General features: G+C 41.6%; 2 protein-coding genes across 2 annotated transcripts; one reads left to right on the forward strand and one right to left on the reverse strand.

The window, feature by feature from the left end:
• The first annotated feature begins 11,301 nt into the window (after positions 1-11,301).
• krt98 (keratin 98) lies at positions 11,302-17,429 on the forward strand. Its single transcript, XM_014176451.3, has 7 exons — positions 11,302-11,759; positions 12,356-12,438; positions 12,997-13,153; positions 15,637-15,798; positions 16,093-16,218; positions 16,798-17,029; positions 17,305-17,429. The coding sequence occupies exons 1-7, from the start codon at positions 11,406-11,408 to the stop codon at positions 17,382-17,384; spliced, it is 1,194 nt and encodes a 397-aa protein (XP_014031926.2). The 5' UTR covers positions 11,302-11,405; the 3' UTR covers positions 17,385-17,429.
• A 909-nt stretch (positions 17,430-18,338) lies between these two features.
• LOC106587783 (keratin, type I cytoskeletal 13) lies at positions 18,339-22,581 on the reverse strand. The gene is made up of 7 exons (XM_014176433.3): positions 21,975-22,581; positions 21,359-21,441; positions 20,896-21,052; positions 20,497-20,658; positions 19,700-19,825; positions 19,153-19,373; positions 18,339-18,966 (listed from the first exon to the last, which is right to left on the reverse strand). The coding sequence occupies exons 1-7, from the start codon at positions 22,515-22,517 to the stop codon at positions 18,795-18,797; spliced, it is 1,464 nt and encodes a 487-aa protein (XP_014031908.1). The 5' UTR covers positions 22,518-22,581; the 3' UTR covers positions 18,339-18,794.
• Positions 22,582-26,708: the final 4,127 nt, after the last annotated feature.

Below are 26,708 nucleotides of genomic sequence, written 5' to 3' on the forward strand. Positions count from 1 at the left end.
AAATGAAAAAAATAACAGGTTTTAAAAAATTCAAAAAAAAAAAAAACCAGAAAAGAGGTGCGTGCACCCCCTTTGCTATGAAGCATCTAAATAAAATCTGGTGCAACCAATTACCTTCAGAAGTCATATAATTAGTTAAATAAAGTCCACCTGTTTGCAATCTAAGTGTCACATGATCTGTCACATGATCTCAGAATATATACACCTGTTCTGAAAGGCCCCAGAGTCTGCAACACCACTAAGCAAGAGGCACCACCAAGCAAGCGGCACTATGAAGACCAAGGAGCTCTCCAAACAGGTCAAGGACAAAGTTGTGGAGAAGTACAGATCAGGGTTGGGTTATAAAAAAGTTGCAGAAACTTGAACATCCCACGGAGCACCATTAAATCCATTATTCAAAAATGGAAAGAATATGGCACCACAACAAACCTACCAAGAGAGGGCTGCCCACCAAATCTCACGGACCAGGCAAGGAGGGCATTAATCAGAGAGACAACAAGAGACCAAAGATAACCCCGAAGGAGCTGCAAAGCTCCACAGCGGAGATTGGAGTATCTGTCCAAAGGACCACTTTAAGCCGTACACTCCACAGAGCTGGGATTTACTGAAGAGTGGCTAGAAAAAAAGCCATTGCTTAAAGAAAAAATAAGCAAACAAGTTAGGTATTTGCCAAAAGGCATGTGGGTACTCTGGTCAGATGAGACTAAAATTGAGCTTTTTGGTCATCAAGGAAAATGCTATGTCTGGTGCAAACCCAACACCTCTCATCACCCCGAGAACACCATGTTTTCATTGGCAGGGACTGGGAAACTGGTCAGAATTGAAGGAATGGTGGAAAATACAGGGAAATTCTTGAAGGAAACCTGTTTCAGTCTTCCAGAGATTTGAGACTGGGACGGAGGTTCACCTTCCAGCAGGTCAATGACCCTAAGCATACTGCTAAAGCAACACTCGAGTGGTTTAAGGGGAAACATTTAAATCTCTTGGAATGGCCTAGTCAAAGCCCAGACCTCAATCCAATTGAGAATCTGTGGTATGACTTAAGAATTGTTGTACACCAGCGAACCCATCCAACTTGAAGGAGCTGGAGCAGTTTTTCTTGAAGAATGGGCAAAAATCCCAGTGGCTAGATGTGACAAGCTTATAGAGACATACCCCAAGAGACTTGCAGCTGTAATTGCTGCAAAAGATGTCTCTAGAAAGTATTGACTTTGGAGGGGTGAATAGTTATGCACGCTCAAGTTTTTTGTTTTTTGTTTGTTTCACAAAAAATATATTTTGTATCTTCAAAGTGGTAGGCATGTTGTGTAAATCAAATGATACAACCCCCCCCCAGAAAATCAATATTAATTCCAGGTTGTAAGGCAACAAAATAGGAAAAATGCCAAGGAGGGTGAATACTTTCGCAAGCCACTGTAAAAATGCATCCAACATGATGTTGAAAAGGCTGGTCCTCATTTTTTTATCAAACTTAGGTTTGGAAATATTTTGACGTCAGTTAGACATTATGATAAAATATTTGTGTATGATTATGAGCAAGCTTACAAAATACAGCGCTGGGTGAAACAGCCAATGTTTTTCACTGCAGAACATATGCCAATCTGTGAAATTGGTATAATAATATGGGTGTTTATACAATTGAAGTCGGAAGTTTACGTACACTTAGGTTGGAGTCATTAAAACTCGTTTTTCAACCACTCCACAATTTTCTTGTTAACAAACTATAGTTTTGGCAAGTTGGTTAGGACATCTACTTTGTGCATGACACAAGTCATTTTCCAACAATTGTTTACAGACAGATTATTTCACTTATAATTCACTGCATCACAATTCCAGTAGGTCAGAAGTTTACATTCACTAAGTTGACTGTGCCTTTAAAGAGCTTGGAAAAATCCAGAAAATTATGTCATGGCTTTAGAAGCTTCTGATAGGTTAATTGACATCATTTGAGTCAATTGGAGGTGTACATGTGGATGTATTTCTAGGCCTACCTTCAAACTCAGTGCCTCTTTGCTTGACATCATGGGAAAATCAAAAGAAGTCAGCCAAGACCTCAGAAAAAAATTGTAGACATCTACAAGTCTGGTTCATCCTTGGAAGCAATTTCCAAAGGACTGAAGGTACCACGTTCATCTGTACAAACAATAGTACGCAAGTATAAACACCATGGGACCACGTAGCCATAACACCACTCAGGAAGGAGACGCGTTTTGTTTCCTAGAGATGAGCAGGTGCGAAAAGTGCAAATCAATCCCAGAACAACAGTAAAGGACCTTGTGAAGATTTTGGAGGAAACAGGTACAAAAGTATCTATATCCACAGTAAAATGAGTCCTATATCGACATAACCTGAAAGGCCACTCAGCAAGGAAGAAGCCACTGCTCCAAAACCGGCATAATAAAGCCAGATTACGTGTCACATCCTGACCAGTAAAAGGGGTTATTTGTTATTATAGTTTGGTCAGGGCGTGGCAGGGGGTGTTTGTTTTGTGTGTTTCGGGGGTTTTGGTTTATGTCCTATGTTATCTATTTCTATGTGTTTATCTAGCTTTTCTATTTCTATGTTAGTTTTGTCAATGACCTCCAATTAGAGGCAGCTGGTTGTTGTTGTCTCTAATTGGAGGCCATATTTAGTTGGTTTTTTTTTCACTTGTGTTTGTGGGTGGTTGTTTCCGGTATAGTCTGTGCACCTTACTGGACTGTTTTCGTCGTTTGTTTTGCTTAAGGGTTTTTTCTTTAATAAAATAAGAAGATGATCAATATACCCGCTGCATTTTGGTCCACTCCTTACGACGACCGTGACACTACGGTTTGCAACTGCACATGGGGTCAAAAATTGTACTCTTTGGAGAAATGTCTGATGAAACAAAAATAGAACTGTTTGGCCATAATGACCATTGTTATGTTTGGAGGAAAAAGGTGGATGCTTGCAAGCCGAAGAACACCATGCTAACCGCGAAGCACGGGGGTTGTGTGGGTGCTTTGCTGCAGGAGGGACTGGTGCACTTCACAAAATAGATGGCTTCATGAGGAAGGAAAATGATGTGGATATATTGAAGTAACATCTCAAGACATCAGTCAGGAAGTTAAAGCTGGGTCGCAATGGGTCTTCCAAATGGACAATGACCCCAAGCATACTTCAAAAGTTGTGGCAAAATTAAGGACAACAAAGTCAAGGTATTGGAGTGGCCATCAGAAAGCCCTGACCTCAATCATATAGTAAATTTGTGGGCAGAACTGAAAAATCGTGTGCGAGCAAGGAGGCCTTCAAACCTGACTCAAGTTACACCAGCTCTGTCAGGAGGAATGGGCCATAATTCACCTAACTTATTGTGGGAAGCTTGTGGAAGGCTACCTGAAAAGTTTGACCCAAGTTAAATATTTTAAAGGCAATGCTACCAAATACTAATTGAGTGTATGTAAACTTCTGACCAACTGGAAATGTGATGAAAGAAATAAAAGCTGAAGTAACTCATTCTCTCTACTATTATTCTGATATTTCACAATCTTAAAATAAAGTGATGATCCTAACTGACCTAAAACAGGGATTTTCTTACTAGGATTAAATGTCAGGAATTGTGAAAACTGAGTTTAAATGTATTTGGCTAAGGTGTATGTAAACTTCCGACTTCAACTGTATGTCTAAAATGTTGTCCCAGGGCTACAGACAGTACAGACAATACATTACCACAAAGTTGTTTAATAAAAATGGAACCTGTTCTTTTCATTGCACTGTATCAACAGAGACAGAGTGCCTGTGTTGTCTGGCCCTCCATCCTTCATCACCTATCCACACCCATCAATAAATCTCTATGGCCACACCCTGCATCAAGTCAACTTGATTGGTGGACATAATTCCTGTGGTAATAGTGCACACTCTAGTGGTAGCATAGAGAGACATCAAAACCACTGAACTTTCCAGATGATATCACAACTGTTGCATGATCATTGACGGAAGTAAAGTCTATAATCCAAGGCACATCCTTTTTTTATTTTGCCAAGTGGGACATGATTCTTGATCATGATTGTTTTGGTACCTGGATCAACAATACAATACCAACAGGATATAAATCAGGTAGTTTGGTTACTGGATGCTGATTGTCTGAAAGCTGTGGTATATGAGACAATATACTATGGGTATGAGGCAAAACGACTTGTTTCCTGGTCTAATTATGTTGGGAACCTGTTTATAATAGCAACAAGTCACCTCAGGGGTTTGTGGCATACAGTGGCGACCCGTCATTCAGAGCCCCACTTGTTTTGAGCCCCATTTGTTTTGTGCCCCACCTGTTTAGCTTATATATATACCAGTCAAAAGTTTTGACACACCTACTCATTCAAGGGTTTTTCTTTATTTTTACTATTTTCTATGTTGTGGAATAATAGTGAAGACATCAAAACTATGGAATAACACGTATGGAATCATGTAGTAGCCAAAAAAGTGTGAAACAAATGAAAATATATTTTATGTTTGATATTCTTCAAAGTAGCCACCTTTTGCCTTGATGACAGCTTTGCACACTCTTGGCATTCTCTCAACCAACTTCAGGAGGTAGTCACCTGGAATGCATTTCAATTAACAGGTATGCCTTGTTAAAAGTTCATTTGTGGAATTTCTTTCCTTGTAAATGCATTTGAGCCATCAGTTGTGTTGTGACAAGGTAGGGTTGGTATATCGAAGATAGCCCTATTTGGTAAAAGACCAAGTCCATATTTTAGCAAGAACAGCTCAAATAAGCAAAGAGAAATGACAGTCCGTCATTACTTTAAGACATAAAAGTCAGTCAATGCGGAACATTTCAAGAACTTTGAAAGTTTCTTCAAGTGCAGTTGCAAAAACAATCAAGCGCTATGATGAAACTGGCTCTCATGAGGACCGCCACGGGAAAGGAAGACCCAGAGTTACCTCTGCTGCAAAGGATAAATTCATTAGAGTTACCAGCCTCAGAAATTGCAGCCTAAATAAATGCTTCACAGAGTTCAAGTAACAGACATCTCAAAATCAACTGTTCAGAGGTGACTGTGTGAATTAGGGGTTCATGGTCGGATTGTTGCAAAGAATCCACTACTAAAGGACACCAATAATAAGAAGAGACTTGCTTGGGCCAAGAAACACAAGCAATGGACAGTAGACCGGTGGAAATTTGTCCTTTAGTCTGATTTTTGAGATTTTTGGTACCAAACGCTGTGACTTTGTGATACACAGAGTAGGTGAATGGATGATCTCCGCATGTGTGGTTTCTACCATGAAGCATGGAGGAGGAGGTGGGAAGTCTGAAAAAAACTAGCTCTGACTCATAAAATATGTTTTGAATAGTCATCCAACTCGGAATTTCAAGTCGGGAACTTGGGCCTCTTTCTAGAGCTCCGACCTGAAGATCACTGACATCATGATTCAACCTTTTTTTTCAGAGTTCCCAGTTGTCTTGAAAGCACCATATATCCAGAGATTGCCAGACTTTGATGACATAGTTTGATGACAAAATATGCCCACAAGAAGGACTGATGCACTTCCTTCCTGTTCAAGTGAGCACAACACAACAAGGTGAGTCAACAAATGTATTGTATGCTGCTGCATAAATTATGTATTATGCCAGGGAGATATGTATACCATAGTTAAGAAAGTAATAGTAATGTATTTTTTATTTTACCTTTATTTAACTAGGCAAGTCAGTTAAGAACAGCCCATGTTCTGAATTCTGTCGCTATACATTTCAAAAGTGCTGAACAAATAGTTATATTGACTATGTCCGTCTTAGCTCGTTCATTAATGTCTTAATGAAAATTACAGATTGCCTCTCATCCACTCGTCGTCCCCTTATGCCATAGTTTGTACATATCAATTGTCAGTAGAAACCACATTTGTATAAGCAAGTCAGCCATATCAGCTATGTTTTTTTTTAAAGGCAGTAAATGAGGCTGAATGAACTGTTTTGCTGCTCCGCTGATAGCCAGGTGTAGCAGTAAGGATTCACTCCATGGTGCTGAAAAGACAGCTCTGCTGTTGGGACAGCATTATATAGGTTTGTGGGCATCATTATAGTGCAATTAATGTATTGTTTAGTGTTGTGTTCTGTTGTGTAGTGGCTTTGCTGGCATGCATCTAAAACATTTGTTTTGAGTTTGCCCCATCAAGATTTACATACTGAAATCGCCACTGGTGGTATATGACCAGCATACTGTACCACGGCTAAGGGCTGTATCCAGGCATTCCGGTTTGCATCATGCGTAAGAACAGCCCTTAGCCGAGGCATATTGGCCATATACCAAAACTCCTCTGGCATTGCTTAAGTATAGTTCAACCTGTTTAGAAATAGGATATTGTAATAGTACTTAAGGAAATAAGTATTACATCTAGATTGAAGTGGTGGTTGAATAAAAGGCTAATTAGGCTTACTGATAATTACATGACACAATTACATCATTACATCATTATATCATTACAAACAGCACCAACTATTTGGTTGTTTTGTGATTCATTAAAAAAAAGCACCACCTGCAAGACAGTTTTTTTCTGGTTAAAATCCTCTACAGGATCGGGTGATCCCCCACGGGATGGTTGAGCTAGCATGGGCTAATGCGATTAGCATGAGGTTATAAGTAACAAGAACATTTCCCAGGACATAGACATATCTGATATTGGCAGAAAGCTTCAATTCTTGTTAATTAATCTAACTGCACTGTCCAATTTACAGTAGCTATTACAGTGAAAGAATACCATGCTATTGTTTGAGGAGAGTGCACAGTTTTGAATTTGAAAAGTTATTAACAAACCAATTAGACACATTTGGGCAATCTTGACACAAAAGTTTGAACAGAAATGCAACGGTTCATTCGACCAGTCTAAAACTTTTCACATACACTGCTGCCATCTAGTGGCCAAAATCTAAATTGTGCCTGGGCTGGAATAATACATTATGGCCTTTTTCTTTCATTTCAAAAATGATGGTCCAAAAAAACACATGGTTTTTTCTTTGTATGATATTTTACCAGATCTAATGTGTTATATTCTCCTACATTCATTTCACATTTCCACAAACTTCAAAGTGTTCCCTTTCAAATGGTATCAAGAATATGCATATCCTTGCTTCAGGTCCCGAGCTACAGGCAGTTAGATTTGGGTATGTCATTTTAGGCGAAAATGGAAAAAAGGGGCGGATCCTTAAGAGGTTTTTACACAGAACATATTACAAACATATTTCTTGCTTTGCAAACACAGAAGTGGTCAAATATGTTGTTGTGAATGTGACAACATTTGTGACTCCACGGATTACATTTGTGACTGCATGGATTACATTTGTGACTTGCATTACATTCGTGAGTTGCTCTACATATTTGTGAGTTGCGTTTTATGGATCAGTTTGTGCAGATATAAGATATGGCATTCAGATTAAGACATCCTAAATTTGCATAAAAATCGATATAAAAATGAATATATCACAATTACTTTTAGAAATGCATCTGTTTGGTATCCTAGCTTATTTTCCTTCTTTCCTATCTTTCCTCTTCCTTTGCCCCTTTCCTCCCCTCCTTTGCTTTCCTAGCTCTCTTTCCACCTATTCTTTCCAAGCTCTCTTTCCTTTCCTCCTATCCTACAGTAGCTCCCTTTCCTCCTTTCCTTGCTCCCTTTCCTTTCTTAGATTATCTTCCTCTCCTCCTTTCCAATATAATTTTCCTCCTTTCCTAGCTTCCTTTCTTCCTTTCCTTGCTCTCTATCTCCATGTGTATGCTTGCTTATAACCACAATCAAAAACAAATATTTTTTATAATAATGTCAAATTGATGATAAAAGATTTCCAGCAGGTAAAGTAAACTTGTAGAGTTGTTGAGGTTAAAAAAAGGCTTCTAAAGATTGTAATTTACACTTTAAAATGACTTGATTTGCCCTAACGGAAAATTTATCAACCCCCAAAAAATCCCCATGAATTATAATCCACATAATAATTCCCATTTCCTGTTGTTGCAGATTATTTTCCTGCTGCAGCAAACTGTCTCAAATGAAGGTCCTAGAACAGTACTTTCCAACAGACTGAACAACTTTCACCCCCTGAACTCCCACTCTTAGAACTATAGGAACAGAAACAAAAAAACATGTCACAGAATATATTGTATACATGTAAGAATTTGAGTTTGGACCATAACACAAATCACAATATGATTTAACTTACATAAAATTGTTTGATACGTTTCAAGTCTACAGCCCTTATTAATGTCTCAGCCCAAACTACATTCCCTTATCTTGGCAAGCTGGAAACAGGTGCACATAGATTTCCTGTGTGATGGATTGAACAGATCAGAGCTGCTGGCAATAGATCAAAAGGACTTGTAACACAATGATGCTTTGATGTAGAACACATTAATAAAATCATATCAACTTTTTCTCTGCAAGCTGCCTTTCTTTGGCAGGTAAATGCACCAAATGGCTTTGGAATCATTAAGCTTCCCCTTAGCTTCAACTTTCACATCACATTCGGTAACATTTATCAACTTCATAATCACAGTCTTTTGTGATCCACTCACTACTCTGTGTTAGATATTGGGGGGTATTAAATCTGGTGGGGGGTCTGGGGGTCCTCCCCCGATTTTATAGAAATGTTTAAATGCATTTCACTTACTTATACCTTTCTGCTAACCATTTATGACATGCATCTAGAGTGCAATTATTCACATACTGGTAGTCCACTGACAAATCAAAATGTTCTGTATTTTTTATGTATTTTTAATGTTTTTAATGTATGCATGCCAGTAGAAGCAGTAGAAAAATCCAAGGCAAGACATACATTCTCACCATTCCTTTTCATCTGCACTAATAGCTTCTTCCAATCACTTAGTGGAACACATCTTGTTTAGTAAAGAGAAAAGAGAAAAGAGAGCTTGCAGAACTACATTCTCTAGTAGTCCAACCATCAACTGCCTATCAATGTGTATTGTTTCTGTCTCCATCCTTCTTCTTATCTGCAATGCTGACGACAGAGTAGAGTAGATCTAAAGTGATTAGATGGGGGACTTTATTCTGCAACCTGCAGTTCCTTGTTTCAAGGAGATGGTTATCTATACATGTGCTCTATTTCTACTGTTTGAGGTTGTCATGATGAGATGCACCTGGAGTAGATGGTTAAAAATGTGGCGTGTGTCACTAATTACTTTATTGGTTTAAAAAACATTGAATCCACATAGTGACAGAACTTGACATTTTTTTTACGAATAATGGGCAAATGTTGAACAATCCATGTCACGTCCTGACCAGTAAAAGGGGTTGTTTGTTATTGTAGTTTGGTCAGGGCGTGGCAGTGGGTGTTTGTTTAGTGGTTTTCGGGGTTTGTTGGTTCATGTTCTATGTTAGTGTATTTCTATGTTCGTTCTAGTTAGTCTATTTCTATGCTTAGTTTATTGGTTTGACCTTCAATTGGAGGCAGCTGTTTCTCGTTGCCTCTAATTGAAGGTCCTATTTAATAGGGGCGTTTTGTCTATGGGATTTGTGGGTAGTTGTTTCTCCGTGTAGTCATTGTACCTTACAGGACTGTTTGTTGTTGTTGTTGTTGTTGTTGTTGTTGTTGTTGTTGTTGTTGTTGTTGTTGTTGTTGTTTTGTGTTCACGGCTTTTTCTTCAATAAACAAGAAGATGAGCATACACATTCCCGCTGCGCCTTGGTCCCATCTTTACGAGCGACGTGACAATCCAGGTGTGGAAAGCTCTTAGAGACTTACCCAGAAAGACTCGCAGCTGTAATCACTGCCAAAGGTGATTCTAACATGTATTTACTCAGGAGGTTATTTTATAAAATCTTCCACTTTGTCTTTACATAGTATTTTGTGTAGATCGTTGACATAACAAATTACAATTCAATCCATTGTAAAACAACTTTGCAACACAATAAAATGTGGAAAAAGTCAAGGGGTGTGAATACTAAGGCAGTAAGTAACCTATTGCAGGCTAAGTCTAGTGACAGTTTCAATATCAATAACAGAGTAAAACAATAGCAAACCCTGTGTCAGAAACTGGATAAACCCATCTAACTGGATGTATAAACATCCCTTTTAAATCTTATCTTTCTGGGAGGTTGGCAGCAATGCTGGTGAACACCCTCCACCCACACTGTCTACTGAAACGTAATCCTCCAGACAGTCATACAAATAATGATATGCTTTGTTTAAAATATACATTTTTAAAAAGGAACATGAAATAGATGCAAAATAGGGACCTGTGAAGTGGTTGTTTGACTGAGTATCAGGTTAGTTGGACAGACAAATGTGCACCAAAATGTCAACTTTTGAATTCATTGTCAATGCAAAAAAAAAACATGTGTCTTGTGTCTTATTTCAATGTGTATAATTTACAGTAGACTTAAAGATGAAAATGAATCTAGTGTACAACTTGAGTGTTCCCTACATTTACATCATTTCACACAGACATCCTTTGTTACCATGAACAGAGAACATATCAAATTGTTATTATACTATACATCCAATTGCATTTTTTTCACCTACTAAAATAATTTTGGAATTGTAAATCTGTGATTGCAACTTCAGTCACAGGAGGCTGGTGTCACCTTAATTGGGGAGGACAGACTCGTGGTATTAGCTGGAGTAGAATCAGTGAAATGGTATCAAATACATCAAACACATGGTTTCCATGTGTTTGATACCATTCCATTCACACCATTCCTTATTATGAGCCGTCCTCCCCTCATCAACCTCCACTGACTTCAATACGTCCCCTTGACCATTGCAATGCACACACGCAATATGTTATCAGTACAAAAGTGTCTTTTTTCTATGAAATAATTGATGACAATATACTTTGAAACACCTCTGTTTCTCCTGCTACACATGGAGGTTAATACCACAGCATGACCTTTTCTCACTACTTTAGATTTTCTGGTAAGAATGTCAAACAACACCACCCACAATCTCAAGCTTTAGCTTTTACCATTAGCCTAAGTCATTTTACTGGCCAACTTTACTTATTGATAAGTGGGTTAGTGGGCATGAGTAAAAGTGTCACCTGTTAGACTGTACTCAGTACTTACCCCCCAACCCCTCCCTTAACTCCATTGTGAAACGCAGAGGGACTCCAGGTAAATGAGCATAACAATAACTTTTCCAGGAATGCTCGTTAAGGAACAAGAAAAAGTTGAAGTGCGAGTTCCACCAGAAAATGGGGCTGACCCACACCACCCTGAAGAAAGTGGAATGGAAGGAGGTGGGAGAGAGTGAGCAGGTTGTTCACATTCTTGGGATGTCCACTGTCATCAACAAACTCCTGGCCAAGCCCCTTTTCCTCAGGTATATAACCATGCCACCAGAGTGATGCTTGTCACTGCAGATCCTTTGTCCAAGTCTGATCCAGCCAGCATCTGCTAATGTACCTTTGCCAGCCATAATCCTCCATCCACCATCCACCACTATGTCGTTCACCTCTAGATCGTACACCTCTTCCAGGGCCCTCAGCGTGTATGGGGGTGCCAGTGGCCATGGTTCCCGCATCTCCACCTCCCACGCTGGGGGATTCTGCGGCACATCTTCCTCCAGGGGTGGCTTAGACCTGGCTGATGGGCTGGACTTCCACGTGTCAGCCAACGAGAAGTCCACCATGCAGAACCTGAACGACCGCCTGGCCTCCTACCTGGAGAAGGTGAGATGTCTGGAGAAGGAGAACGCCGAGCTGGAGAAGAAAATCAAGGATTGGTATGCGTCACGCACGGTTATCTGCCACGACCACAGCGCCTACTTTGCCACCATCGCTGGCCTGAAGGACAAGGTGAGAGGGATAGGGGGAAGGGTGTGTGTGTTAGAATTAGGGGTGTTTGACACCTGACAATGTTAACTTATTCCCAAAAGCACTAACTCCATCATCACTGTTGATTTATTTCCTGGCTCCTCTGTGTACAGGCAGTTAGTTGTTGCAGTTAGTTGTTGCATCTGTTCTATCTATGGGGGTGAGGAGGGAAATGTGTGTGAGATGGGATGGGGGTGTTTTAGCCAAAATGAATTCTGGCAGAGAACATTTTTGTTCTGTTCCTTGAAGGCCAATGCAGGTTTGGTACTAAAAGAATGTAATTAACTACAGCTTCACGCGTCCATATTCATATGTCATCTTATCTTTCTATAGCTACATACCAGATTTGCAACCAAATCTGAGTCCCAAATGGCATGCTATTACCTAAAATGTGCACTACGTTTGACCAGAGCCCTATGGGTCCTGGTCAAAAGTAGTGCACGATATAGGGTGCCAATTGGGACACAGCCCAAGTCTCATTTCTGGCATTCCTGCTGCAGGTCACAGTCACTTGAGAATGTGTGTATAATGATGTGAGTGAAAATTAACACGGTGCCATTGTGATTTCTGTTACACAGATCCATTTGGTATCCAGGTCCAATGCCAAGACATTGCTAGACATCAACAATGCCAGGCTTGCTGCTGAGGACTTCAAGATGAAGTAAGGGGCTACTAACTACTATGAATCATGACACACTATTCATATAAAACATTTGTCTCAAGGCTCTATACAACACACTCTGAGTAGAAGTTACCCTTTTAGAAACAGAACCAGAATCAGCCTTCCCAAGCTACATCCTATCCATAACTATTAGTGAGGAAAAGGCAAAACTGATCAATGGCCGTGTCCCAATACCCATACTAGCGTATTACATACTTAAACTGCTTACTCATTTTGGCGTTTGATCTAGTAGAATTAATGTGTCTTTTCCGACTCACGTGTTTGACAACAGATTAATTGATACGCTGTACAAAAATTAACGAAGGGTGGGAGTCAATTCATTCTCGCATTAGATGATGCATTTCGATTACTATTTTCAAATTTCACACACTGTAAAACGTTCTTTTTCGCACACTATTTAGTACGCTAGTATGGGTATTCAGACACGGCCAGTGTCTAGCCATCCCTACTCCATAGACAAAGCAAAAGACTACAATCTGAAAACATATTGGTAGCCTGTGTGACCTTAGCATGACCTTTGACCTTTGCCCTGCTCAGGTATGAGAAAGAGCAGGCCATGAGGATGGCAGTGGAGGCAGACATCAGTGGTCTGAAAAGGGTCCTGGATGACATGAACCTGGGCCGCTCTGACCTGGAGATGCATTACGAGGGTCTGATGGACGAGCTCATCATGCTCAAGAGGAACCACCAGGAGGTAACAGATTGTTCCGGGCAACAGTTATTCACAGTACAACCACACTGTATAGCACAGGGGAGCTGTTTTTCACTCTACACCCATTCAAAACCACAAAGCGTTAGCAACACAAATCTAACAAAATGCCATACCTTCATATCTTTGATGTCCACCAACGCCTACACGTTTTCACCTCCCTCCTCACAGCCACACCTGCAGTATAACATATATGGTTGTCCTAGTGAATCTGATTAGGAATGACATGCATACAGTGAGGGAAAAAAGTATTTGATCCCCTGCTGATTTTGTACGTTTGCCCACTGACCAAGAAATGATCAGTCTATCATTTTAATGGTAGGTTTATTTGAACAGTGAGAGACAGAATAACGACAAAAAAATCCTGAAAAACGCATGTCAAAAATATTATAAAATGATTTGCATTTTAATGAGGGAAATAAGTATTTGACCCCTCTGCAAAACATGACTTGTTGGCAATCACAGAGGTCAGACGTTTCTTGTAGTTGGCCACCAGGTTTGCACACATCTCAGGAGGGATTTTGTCCCACTCCTTTTTGCAGATCTTCTCCAAGTCATTAAGGTTTCGAGGCTGACGTTTGGCAACTCGAACCTTCAGCTCCCTCCACAGATTTTCTATGGGATTAAGGTCAGGAGACTGGCTAGGCCACTCCAGGACCTTAATGTGCTTCTTCTTGAGCCACTCCTTTGTTGCCTTGGCCGTGTGTTTTGGGTCATTGTCATGCTGGAATACCCATCCACGACCCGTTTTCAATGCCCTGGCTGAGGGAAGGAGGTTCTCACCCAAGATTTGACGGTACATGGCCCCGTCCATCGTCCCTTTGATGCAGTGAAGTTGTCCTGTCCCCTTAGCAGAAAAACACCCCCAAAGCATAATGTTTCCACCTCCATGTTTGACGGTGGGGATGGTGTTCTTGGGGTCATAGGCAGCATTCCTCCTCCAAACACGGCGAGTTGAGTTGATGCCAAAGAGCTCCATTTTGGTCTCATCTGACCACAACACTTTCACCCAGTTGTCCTCTGAATCTTTAAGATGTTCATTGGCAAACTTCAGACGGGCATGTATATGTGCTTTCTTGAGCAGGGGGACCTTGCGGGCGCTGCAGGATTTCAGTCCTTCACGGCGTAGTGTGTTACCAATTGTTTTCTTGGTGACTATGGTCCCAGCTGCCTTGATCATTGACAAGATCCTCCCGTGTAGTTCTGGGCTGATTCCTCACCATTCTCATGATCATTGTAACTCCACGAGGCGAGATCGTGCATGGAGCCACAGGCCGAGGGATATTGACAGTTCTTTTGTGTTTCTTCCATTTGCGAATAATCGCACCAACTGTTGTCACCTTCTCACCAAGCTGCTTGGCGATGGTCTTGTAGCCCATTCCAGCCTTGTGTAGGTCTACAATCTTGTCCCTGACATCCTTGGAGGGCTCTTTGGTCTTGGCCATGGTGGAGAGTTTGGAATCTGATTGATTGATTGCTTTTGTGGACAGGTGTCTTTTATACAGGTAGCAAACTTTAAGAGTGTGCTCCTAATCTCAGCTCGTTACCTGTATAAAAGACACCTGGGAGCCAGAAATCTTTCTGATTGAGAGGGGGTCAAATACTTATTTCCCTCATTAAAATGCAAATCAATTTATAACATTTTTGACATGCGTTTTTCTGGATTTTTTTGTTGTTATTCTGTCTCTCACTGTTCAAATAAACCTACCATTAAAATTATAGACTGATCATTTCTTTGTCAGTGCAAACGTACAAAATCAGCAAGGGATCAAATAATATTTTTTCCCTCACTGTTTACTTGTTAGTACTGACCTAATAGTGAAAACAGTACTAGAAAAAAATATTGATTATTTGCTTAGTGTTCAGTGACGATATACCTTGGACCCTACATGTATTTCATTCCACCTACAGCAGCAAAAAACTCACTTCAGTAGGCATCCACGACAGTTGCTAGGCGGAAGGATATCATTGGCCACTAAGGAGTACTTAGCCCTGTTTTGTATGGGGTGTTATTGGAGCAGTTAATGTTTAGTACACAAATATGACATCTACCTAACCTCTGCTGATATCACACCAGGATTTCCCTTACACAGATGGATGGGTGTTGTTTTTACAACACAGTTCCTCTCCCATCCTCACACTTCCTAGTATTCTTTATGTTTTCCATTAACTGACTATTACCCTTTGTGGGACTCTTACATCCACAAACACACACATTACAGTTCATGTATGGTGTATAATGGGTAATATATTGACCAGTAGGAGACATTAGATTAGTTGACAATAACTTAGTCCCTCAGGTTTAAAATCCTCTGGTTGAAAACATGTAATCACAAGTGTGGTGCTGCACTGTAATATCAAATACTCAGATTTATCTAAAGCATTGAGACCTGTTTAATCGCAGTCAAGCTACTGTTGGTTGTTATGGTTACTAACTGAGGTTACGCCCTCTGACCTTTGACCTATAGGAGATTGCCATGGTAAAGTCCCACGTGGGCAGCCAGGTGAATGTATCGGTGGATGCTGCCCCATCCCAGGACCTGAACGCAGCGATGACCGAGATTAGGAAGCACTACGAGTCTGTGGCCGTCAAGAACCGCAAAGAGCTGGAAGCCTGGTACCAGGGCAAGGTGAGCTGCATGACCAAGATACTTACTATATGTAGTCATTTATTCTCAAAAGTGTTTTTTTTCCTCATAAGAATAATGCAATTCAGCTTAAGACAATGTCAGCTGCCCTAAAAAAACTTGCATTAAAATTAAAAGTGTTACATTTGAAGTGTTAAAAAACATGTTTAAAGCATGAATAAAGTATATTATCTGTATAGGATGAAGTCAATGATCTATTGAAGCATGGAAATCAATTTAGAGACTGAATGAGTAGGCTCTGAGGCTCTATGTTGGCTAATGTTTTTACCTGTATAGCTGGCCACAGTGGAGATTGAAGTCGTGACAAACAATGAGCAGCTAGTGAGCTGCCTCACAGAGTCCAAGGAGTCCAAGAACACCCTCCAGAGGCTTCAGATTGAACTGCAGTCCCATCTGAGCATGGTACAAGACCACACACACACACACAAACACACACACACACACACACACACACACACACACACACACACACACACACACACACACACACACACACACACACACACACACACACACACACACACACACACACACACACACACACACACACACACACAATATTGGAATTGGAAGTGAAAACCCAGGCATGGATTATAGCCAGGTCTCTTCGTGTTGTTATTCTGACACCCATAAATACCTTACTGACATTTTGAACTTGCAACATGCCCATCTCATCTCTGGACTTGACCAAACATTTTTCTGGGTGTGTAGTCTATTGGAGCACCAGATTCACAACCTCTCACACACTTTTGTGCAACAGAGTTATACAATAATAGAATATTATCCATATGTGTAGTGCAATGGAGAGGGCACCCACTCTATCCCCCTTGAACAGAAGAAAAACTTGTGCAACAGTGTCACATACTGTGGAGGTATATCATTGGACAAGGCACCAGTATACCCACAGTATACCCACTAGACCCCCAAGATCAGGGTCTAGGTGCTACTTCACCCTTCACCCACTCCCTCCTCCCCTGATAGAAATCATCCCTGGAGGGCACCCTGGCAGACACCCAGAAGCGCTACTCTGCTCAGCTGGCAGGGCTCCAGAGTGTGGTGACTAGCCTGGAGCTCCAGCTCTCCCAGCTCCACGCCAACATCGCCCACAACAAGCAGGAGTACGACATGTTGCTGGACCTCAAGACCCGGCTGGAGCTGGAGATCGCAGAGTACAGGAGGCTGCTGGACGGAGAGGATGACAGCTCCACCCAAGGTGAGCCATTGTTTACAGCTGGCAATAGGCCTTTGTAGACTTCTTGCCAAACGCATCATCATGAGACTGATGATACTTGGTCTTGCTTGATTTTAAGCTGAAAGCAACATACTGTATCTTCAACAGTTGAAAGTTGACAATTATTTTGAACTGTATCAAAAGTGTACTAATGAAGAAGATATTAAGAAAGAAAAATTATTCTAAAATGATGCTTTAAAGTGCTCAGTATGAGTATTGCAAAGAGATTTACTACTTGTCCGTTTTTGACTCCCCAGTGGTTACTAAGACGATCACCGTGACCCAGACCACTGTGGATGGAAAGGTGATGGAAACCACTGAGTCTTTTATTAAATAAGTTATTAACAGAACCATCAATAAAGATTATGTGGTTGAATGAGAATGGACTGTGTGGTTTCACTTGTTTTAGAGATATTCATGCTTTATCATAGACTGACTATAGGAATCTGTGAGTATGGATGTCATAGCAGATACATTTTGTGTTCTCATTTCAAATGAATTGTTTTCAATTTTACACCTTTCAACCAAAACACGGTGTACAGCTCTACAGTTGACCTCAGAAACAGTCTCCATACAGTGTATAACTCCGAATCTAATGCTTGAAAAACTGAGAGTTTGATTAATAGAGTTATAATTATGTAATTCTGCTGACAATTAGTGTGACGACCCTCCCACTCTGTCTGCCAAACTCTTTCTCTATGCTCTTGTTTTCCTTGGTGGAATGTTGGGGGGCGGAGCCGGGAGGGTTGTCAGCGATGTGGGACGCACCTGGGATCGGGTGTGTCCCGTAGATATATACACCTTTTCCCCATTCATTGAGGAAACTCTCTCCACGTAGACACACTATTATTTTTGGTTCTGGCATTTTGTGGTTTCTTTGTTTTTGCACCTCTCAACACCCCTCATTATCACCATCTATGCATGCAACCGCTCACTTACACTACTGACAACACACACCATTGTTAATCGTATACAGTTTACTTTAGGGAATACGAAAGTGTATATATTAACTATCTCCACATTGTCACCCTCTTTGTTATGGGCTACAAGCCGGTGTGTGATAATAGCAATCAGACTTCTTCTATCCGCAATTCAATATTGCAAAGAATTAAACTCAACTCAGCAGAAGCTAATGTAATAAACTACACTATTCAAGATCATACTGACACATATCATTTCTCAAGACCATAGAATTGGCCTCATGTGCAAAAGATAACAGCCAATATGATAGTCAGATGTATGGGAGCACGCCAGACCAGATAAATCAAGTTGAAAGACACTGAAGACAGAATGATGATGTCAGCAAGTCAGAGCATCTTTATTACATTCACAATGGGGTCTGTTATTGGTGTTCCATCCAGATGTAGTAGAATGTGTTGTTCTGGAGGTGTTAACCATAGAAATAGAATTACCAGAAAATAAATCCCCATTCAAGTCAATGATCCATGATGGGTGTCTGAGGGGCTTTAGCCATTCTAGAAAGAATAGGAGGATGGAATGCACATCTTAAACTAGAGTTAACCAGAGCTGGCCTAAACAAATAACACAGATAAAGAAGACAGGAATTTCTCATCTTACAAATATTTTGTATAAGTTGTAACTTTGTATTTTAGGTTGCATGAATAAAGCACTGGGGAACAACAATATTCCATGTGCTGGCCTCTCATTTCCTATACCCATTCTAGTAATTATATGTCTATGGGGTTAACCCATTGCTTGCTGCAGTGCTTGCTGTGTGTGTGGGACCTTAAGAGGCGTGTTTGGTTTCACTTGAAGAGACAACCTTGCCGCCCACCATTTCCTCTGTGACGATCACCACCTTGCGTGTGGTGGATGTGGTGGAGGTGGTGGAGCTGGGGCCGGAGCTGAGGCCGGAGCTAGAGGAGCTGGTGTGGGAGCTGGAGGAGCTGTGGCCGAGGCTGTGAGGAAGGGATACCGATGGTTAGCATAGTTAGCATCTATGATCATAATAACTATCTATTAAAGGTCACAGAGCAGTAGATTCATGTCAAAAGTAACCATGTCTCATAGTAAGGTCACCTTCAAATGAACATTGTTTTTATAGTCAAATGTTGAGGGAGACATCCAATCCCATCCTGCCTTACCCGCTAGCCTCTCCGTCCAGCAGCCTCCTGTACTCAGCGATCTCCATCTCCAGGCGTGTCTTGATGTCCAGCAGCATCTTGTACTCCTGGCCCTGGCGTTCCATGTCGCTGCGGAGAGACATTAGCTGCTCCTCCAGACTGGTCACTTGGTTCTGGAGGCGTCCCAGCTGCATTGAGTAACGGCCCTCCGTCTCCGCCAGAGTGTTCTCCAGGGAGCCTTTCTATTGGCCGGGAGAGATAGAGATGATGTGTCAAAAACAGTGGGAGTAGGTTTGGAATTTGGAATGTTTACAGTCATACTGAAAAAGTTAGCTCTAGTAATTGAATGTGTAGGCAGGTAGAGGTTAGCTATAGTAAGGGAGTGGTGCCTGGCTATAACAACTTGAGGGATAGTGGAAGAAATCAGGTGAAAGTGAGATATTTGAGGGATGGTAAAGAGAATCATGAAAGAGTCAACTGTTGATTATTGAAGAAAGTTGTAGAAAGTTGTGTAAGTAATGTCCCCTAAACTGTGGACCTTGGTCAGATGTTTGTAATTACTACTCACCATGCTGAGCTGTGACTGCAGTTCGATTTCCAGGCCCTGCAGTGTGCGACGGATCTCTGAGATCTCTGACTTGGAGGTCTGGAGAACCTCTGTGCTGGACGCCACCTCCTTGTTCAACGTCTCCGTCTGTAAAAAAGAATACGTCGTTAATGGTGGAAAAAGTACCCAATTGTCATACTTGACTAAAAGTAAACATACCTTAATAGAAAATGACTCAAGTAAAAGTCACCCAGTACAATAGTACTTGAGTAAAAGTCTACCACTGTTTGGTTTAAAACATACTTAAGTAAATGTAATTTCTAAAATATACTTAAGTATTAAGAGTTAAAGTATAAATTATTAGTTTTTTTAGCCAGGGGCATACTCCAACATTCAGAAATAACTTACAAATGAAGTATGTGTGTTAAGTGAGTTCGCCAGATCAGAGGCAATAGGGTACTACCAGGGATGTTCTCTTGGTAAGTGAATGAATTGGACCAATTTCCTGTCCTGCTAACCATTCAAAATCTAACAAGTACTTTGGGTGTCAGATAAGGTGTATGGAGAACATTATTTTCTTTAGGAATGTAGTGAAGTAAAAGTAAAAGTAGTCAAAAATATAAAGAGTAAAGCACAGATACCCCAAAAACTACTTAAGTAGTGCTTTAAAGTATTTTTACTTAAGAACATTACACCACTATAAGTTATCGATCATCACAGGAACAAACCAACTCATGATAGAATGTGACAATGTTACCAACTAGAAGTAAAGGAACATCTACACCATGAACATAGTTTAGAGGTTCTAGAGGTTCTACCTTGGTCTGGAACCAGGCCTCCAGATCGCGCTGGTTCTTGGCACTAACGGACTCGTACTGCTCACGGATCTCAGCCATGACTCTGGACAGGTCCTCCTGTGGTGCTGCGTCCACTTCCACATTGATCTGTCCAGTCATCTGCGTCCTCATGGCCAGCAGCTCCTGTGGAGAAACACATAGGGGTGAGTTTAAATAATTAAGACGTGACTAACCTCTGCCTGATGGTAACAACTTGACCTGCCCTCTGTCTTCATTATACATTTGAACACCATTGCTTGACACAAATGTGCTTGAAAGCCAGCAATGGAGTTCTAGTGAAGACCCATAGCAGGTTGACATGGTCAATAGATGTAATACATTAAGGGACTGTATGGATATGTTCCATCAGCCCACACCCACCTCCTCATGGTTCTTCTTGAGATAGATGAGCTCCTCCTTCAGCCCCTCGATCTGCATCTCCAGGTCAGATCTGGTCATGGTCATCTCGTCCAGCATCCTCTTCAGTCCGGCGATGTCTGCCTCCACCGACTGACGCATGGCCAGCTCGTTCTCATACCTGAGAGATAGAGAGAGCTTTGGTCAAAAAGCTGCCTGAATGTGTTCCTCTGTGAAAATAGGAAGGAGGTTATAGAATCTAGTATTCCTTTAAGTTTTTGGAAAATAACAGAAAGTAACACCAGGCTTCTGATATGTCTGTTGGGATGGTGTGGTTATGGTGTCATTTGATTTCCTTTTTATTGATTCTACGCAAAATGAAATAAAAAACATTATGAGGGTTTTTACAGATTTGGGCTTATTCCATTTGGTATATGGAATGCACCAGCAGTGTTCTGCATATGTGGATGATTTTGGATATACTTACTTGGTTCTGAAGTCATCTGCAGCGAGCTTTGCGTTGTCGATGTTCAGATAGATACCTCCGTTTACGTGAGTAGCAGCCTGGATCTGAGAGGTAGAGGATGGAAAAACGTTTCAGGATGGGGCATGCAGGGAATTTCACACTAATGCAGTACGCACAAACTGTGATACCACACTGTAATCATTGAGTTCTGAGTTTCAGCTGCACTGTATATGATAGCCCATAGAAGCATTACAGGGAACCTGTTGTCTTTTTGAACATTGTAAAGCATGACACAAAGAAACAAATTGCACCTTTCGCAATCGCCTAGGGGCTCTTAACAGACAGGAAGGATAGGCTTCAATGATCTGTTATATTTTCGATGCTTCAGCTGCAAATATACATACTGTCTTTGCATCTATCTTTGGTGCAATATGTTGGTTGAATCAATTATAACAACTGCACATAATTTAGCATTTTCCAATAGTCATGTATAACTCTCAGTAACTGACAAGTGCACACCATGTAAATGTAGTCTCTAATGAAGCATAACATTGTCGCTCTGCAGACATTACCATGTTTTGACATGCTGTGATGTCATTATTGAGTGCTCTTGCTATCAAGGACACATGTCACGTACCTTGTCCTGCAGGGCGGCGATAGTAGCGTAAAAGCGAGAGTAGTCACGAGCGCTGGGGGACGTCTTGCTCTCCATGAACTGACGGATCTTCAGCTCCAGCTCGGCGTTGGCCGCCTCCAGAGAGCGCACCTTCTCCAAGTAGTTGGACAGGCGGTCGTTCAGGTTCTGCATTGTGGCCTTCTCGTTGACCGACACATGGAGGTCGGCTCCACCGCCGCCACCACCTCCTCCCATGCCGAAACCATAACCGCCACTACCGCCGCCACCCCCTCCCATGCCGAAACCATAACCGCCACCACCACCTCCGCCGCCAGAACCAAACGAGGAGCTAGAGATGCGCACCCCAGAGCCTCCTGCACCTCCGTACACACTGCCGGCCCTCATGGCAGTGACGCGGCCTCCTCCACCACCACCACCCATCGAGGAGAAGCGGGAGGAGCCCATACCCATACCCATTCCACCTCCACCTCCAGACCTCATTGACATGGTGCCACCTCCACTACCGCTGCTGCTGTAGGACATGCTAGATCTGGAGAAGGACATGGCTGCTGAGAGGGAGTCTGCCTGCCTGGGATGAAGAGGAGAGAGAATGTGGTGCACGGCCCAGCCGCTGTTCCCTTTTTATGCTGCACATGGTGGAAGGAGGGAGGGAGGGTGGGAGGAGGACATGTGTTGGAGAGGCAGAAGGGAGTAAAAGAGAAGGGTTGAAAACAGGGAGGTATTACCACATGTAGGGCAGGGCTCCTCGCCCCACTTTGACACGTTAGGATGCAGAAGATTGAAGAGGATAGATTGATATGTACTGTATGTGTGGATATGCAAATTTTGAAAATATTCTATTGTTGTGGAACTCCACTCTCCCCCATCTCACTCTATAGGTGGTATCAGCCGGCAGGGTGCTTGCAGGCACTCACACAAACATATAGAAGTACACACTCCCATAAAGAGATGGAATTACTCTCCCGTAAAAGCATCTGGTTTAAAGCATGGACAGGCCTGCTTCAATTAGCCCCAGGTAAGTCATTTAATCAGTCAACACACACATTATAACTTTGACATGCTGTGACAGGTGACAGATGTTTTCTGAGCATATTTTTTGAAACACTGAATGGCTATTTACCTGTACCTGTTATGTCACCCAGACAACAAGTTTCAAAGAATCCTCCTGGTACAATATGATCTTTTGCTTGACACCCAGACAAAATTCTCCCCAAACAGACCTGTTTTTTTTCCTTAAACACAACAGTCGATTGTTCCTTGATAGATTTTCTGATTTTATGCATAGACTCAGGTTCCATTTTCCTAAGTTTCACTCAACTTTATGAATGTCCCATCTACTGTAGGAGTCTGCAGGACCGCAAAAGTAGTTTTTCCTTCCTTTTACCACTTTATAGCCCCCATGGGATGAGTCATTACTCTGGTCATCGTTCCCCAGATGGGATTAAAGTACTCTTCTTTTCCCTTAACACCTTAGCAGAGAACTTTGCATCTGAATATTTCCATATAACCACAGATTTCTTGCAGATCTTTTTTGTCACGCTCCAGAGGTTACCATTTTCCTCTAACATTTTACCTGGGCATTGCTCCATTATTTATTTTGATTCTGAAAACACAACACAGGGTGAAACGCTTTGTAATTTCAAGCGTTGGGATGGCAGCATCATGTTATGGGTCTGCTTGTCACCGGCAGGAACTGGGGAATTTGTCAGGATCAAAATAAATATGAAAGGAGCGAAGCCCAGGTTAAACTTTTTATTTTTTAGCGGAAGAATTACACATATCTTAATGCCAAAGACATGCCAGAATTACTTTCCAAGAGGTGTTGAGTATTCCTGAGTGCTCCAGCCTCAGTCCAAAAATAACAATAGATAAATGTTGCCCTAAGACTTGTCTAAAGTTTGTAAAAACTAAAATATACCTCCTCACCTTAGCCTCGGCCTTTAATTATTCATAACATATTTCCTGGTTGTTTGTGGCTGAATAAAACCCAGTCACAGAGAGCCGAGCCAAGCACAACAGCACATAGAGCCACTGACAGTCACTAGATTCACCCAGAACTCAACCCCTGTCCATTGGCATTCTGTAACTGGTTCTTCCAGACACACAATGTCCCCAACGTAGGAGCAAACAGACCCCCTTCGCATGAACAAATATGTCTAAAAGAAGACATGCTAAAGCAGTAATTTCTAGACCTCAAACTAGTTGAAATGGATTCAAATCCCAAGTGCTATCACATGTGTCTTATTACGTTTGTGAAATTATGGTCTTTTCTGAGAAATGCTAAATCAGAAGGGTGCAGTCAGTCAGTGAGTTTGCATTGGCGTGTTCACACAAACAAGGTGCCAGGGCAATGCAATCAAATTAGATATAATAAATTCATCTGAATGCATGAATCACTGTATCATCTATCATACACTACGTGGCCAAATGTATGTGGACACCCCTTCAAATTAGTGGATTTGACTATTTCAGCCACACCCGTTGCTGACACGTGAATAAAATCAAGCACACAGCTGTGCAATCTCCATAAACAAACATTGGCAGTAGATTGGCCTTACTGAAGAGCTCAGGGACTTTCAACGGGGCACCGCCATAGGATGCCACCTTTCCAGCAAGTCAGTTTGTCAAATTTATGCACTGCTGGTGCTGTTCCGGACAACTGTAAGTGCTGTTATTATGAAGTGGAAACATCTAGGAGCAACAACGGCTCAGCCACAAAGTGTTAGGCCACACAAGCTCACAGAACAGGACCGCCGAGTGCTGAAGCGCATAAAAATTGTCTCTCCTCGGTTGCAACACTCAATACCGAGTTCCAAACTGCCTCTGGAAGCAAGGTCAGCACATAAACTGTTGGCCGGGAGCTTTATGAAATATGTTTCCATGGCTGAGCAGCCGCACAAAAGCCTAAGACCACCATGAACAATGCCAAGCTTCTGATAGAGTGGTGTAAAACTCGATCCATTGGACTCTGAAGCAGTGGAAACGTGTTCTCTGGAGTGATGAATCACGCTTCACCAACACTGGGATGAATTTGGGTTTGGCAGATGCCAGGAAAATGCTACTGGTCCGAATGCATAGTGCCAACTGTAAAGTTTGGTGGAGGAGGAATAATGGTCTGAGGCTGGTTTTCATGGTTCGGGATAGGCCCGTTAGTTCCAGTGAAGAGAAATCTTAACACTACAGCATACAATGACATTCTATCGACAACTTTGGGATGAAATGGAACACCAACTGCGAGCCAGGCCTAATCACCAAATATCAGTGCCCAACCTCACTAATGCTCTTGCAGCTGAATAGAACCAAGTACCCGCAGCAATGTTCCAACGTCTAGTGGAAAGCCTTCCCAGAAGAGTGTAGGCTGTTATAATAGCAAAGGGGGGACCAACTCCATATTAATGCCCATGATTTTGGAATGATGTGTTCGACGAGCAAGTGTCCACATACTTTTGGCCATGTAGTGTATACGTGGTCTGCATTTTGATTTATGGCTGTCCACCACTGTGAGTAGAGCACTCTACTTTCTAAGCCTTTGTATGAGTTTCCCAAATCTCCTAAGTCTCCCACAGTCATATCTGTCAACGCGAACTGACCATCATCTAACTCCAATGCCTGATGTTGTGTAACAGGGGAGGCTCCTCAGAGGAGCTACTCAGTGATTTTCAGAAAAATACTAAATAATTCTAAATAAAAAAAATATGCTTTTTAAATACAACTATACTACATATACTCACATCACCAAACACATCATGATCTAAAACACACTTCGCAATGAAGACCTACAGTAGTCTCAACAGGACCCTCTAGGGTAGCACCCTGGTGTAGCCGGAGGACAGCTATTTTCCGTCCTCCTCTGGCTGCATTGACTTCAGTATAAAAAATAGGAAGCTCATGCACCTCAGCTACCTCCATAGACCTAATGTCACGACTTCCGCCGAAGTCGGTCCCTCTCCTTGTTCGGGCGACGTTCGGCGACCGACGTCACCGGCCTTCTAGCCATCGCCGATCCACTTTTCATTTTCCATTTGTTTTGTCCTTGTCTTACCTGGTTTCATTCCCCCAATTACTTGGTCATTATTTAACCCTCTGTTCCCCCATGGTTTTTTGTGAGTGATGGTTTGTTTTGTAATACAGTCCGTTATTGTGGGCTCGCATATTTGCGTTGTATATGTGAATAATTGAGTAAATTATGTTTATTACTCACATCTGCTGTCCTGCGCCTGACCCCTCTACACCAGCTACACACAGGCAATATTACACCTACATGGTAATTATGATGGAGAACACCTAGAACCTCGATGTGGATGTAGATGAGATCAAGTAATAATTTGTCAACAGAACCATCAATAAAGATTATGTGGTTGAATGAGAATGGACTGTATGGTTTCACTTGTTTTAGAGATATTCATGCTTTATCATAGACTGACTATATGAACATGTGAGTATGGATGTCATAGCAGATACATTTTGGCATCTAATTTAAAATGTAGTGTTTTCAAATCTAAATATTTCCACTAAAACATGGTGTACAGCCCTACAGTTGACCCTACAGTTGACTCCACAAACACCCTCCATACAGTATAACTCTGAATAGAGATAGAAATATATAATTTTGCTGACACTTTTCTACTATCAATATTTCAATTTGTTTTGCATTGTATTAACCTCAGTACAAGTGAATGTCATAAATTACACTATTCAAGATCATAATGACACATATACTTTCTCAAGACCATA

Source organism: Salmo salar, chromosome 02 (assembly GCF_965601325.2).
Source record: "Salmo salar chromosome 02, fSalSal1, whole genome shotgun sequence".
In the NCBI taxonomy this organism is placed as follows: Eukaryota; Metazoa; Chordata; class Actinopteri; order Salmoniformes; family Salmonidae; genus Salmo; species Salmo salar.

Bases quoted from the DNA above. Each gene is read 5' to 3' on its own strand.
- krt98 (XM_014176451.3), top strand. From the start codon at position 11,406: ATGTCGTTCACCTCTAGATCGTACACCTCTTCCAGGGCCCTCAGCGTG. The intron at 11,760-12,355 runs GTGAGAGGGATA...TCTGTTACACAG, and splicing joins TCGCTGGCCTGAAGGACAAG to ATCCATTTGGTATCCAGGTC. The intron at 17,030-17,304 runs GTGAGCCATTGT...TTGACTCCCCAG, and splicing joins GGATGACAGCTCCACCCAAG to TGGTTACTAAGACGATCACC.
- LOC106587783 (XM_014176433.3), bottom strand. From the start codon at position 22,517: ATGTCCTTCTCCAGATCTAGCATGTCCTACAGCAGCAGCGGTAGTGGA. The intron at 19,826-20,496 runs GTAGAACCTCTA...TCTTTTTTACAG, and splicing joins AGGCCTGGTTCCAGACCAAG to ACGGAGACGTTGAACAAGGA. The intron at 18,967-19,152 runs GTAAGGCAGGAT...CCTTCCTCACAG, and splicing joins CTGGACGGAGAGGCTAGCGG to CCTCGGCCACAGCTCCTCCA.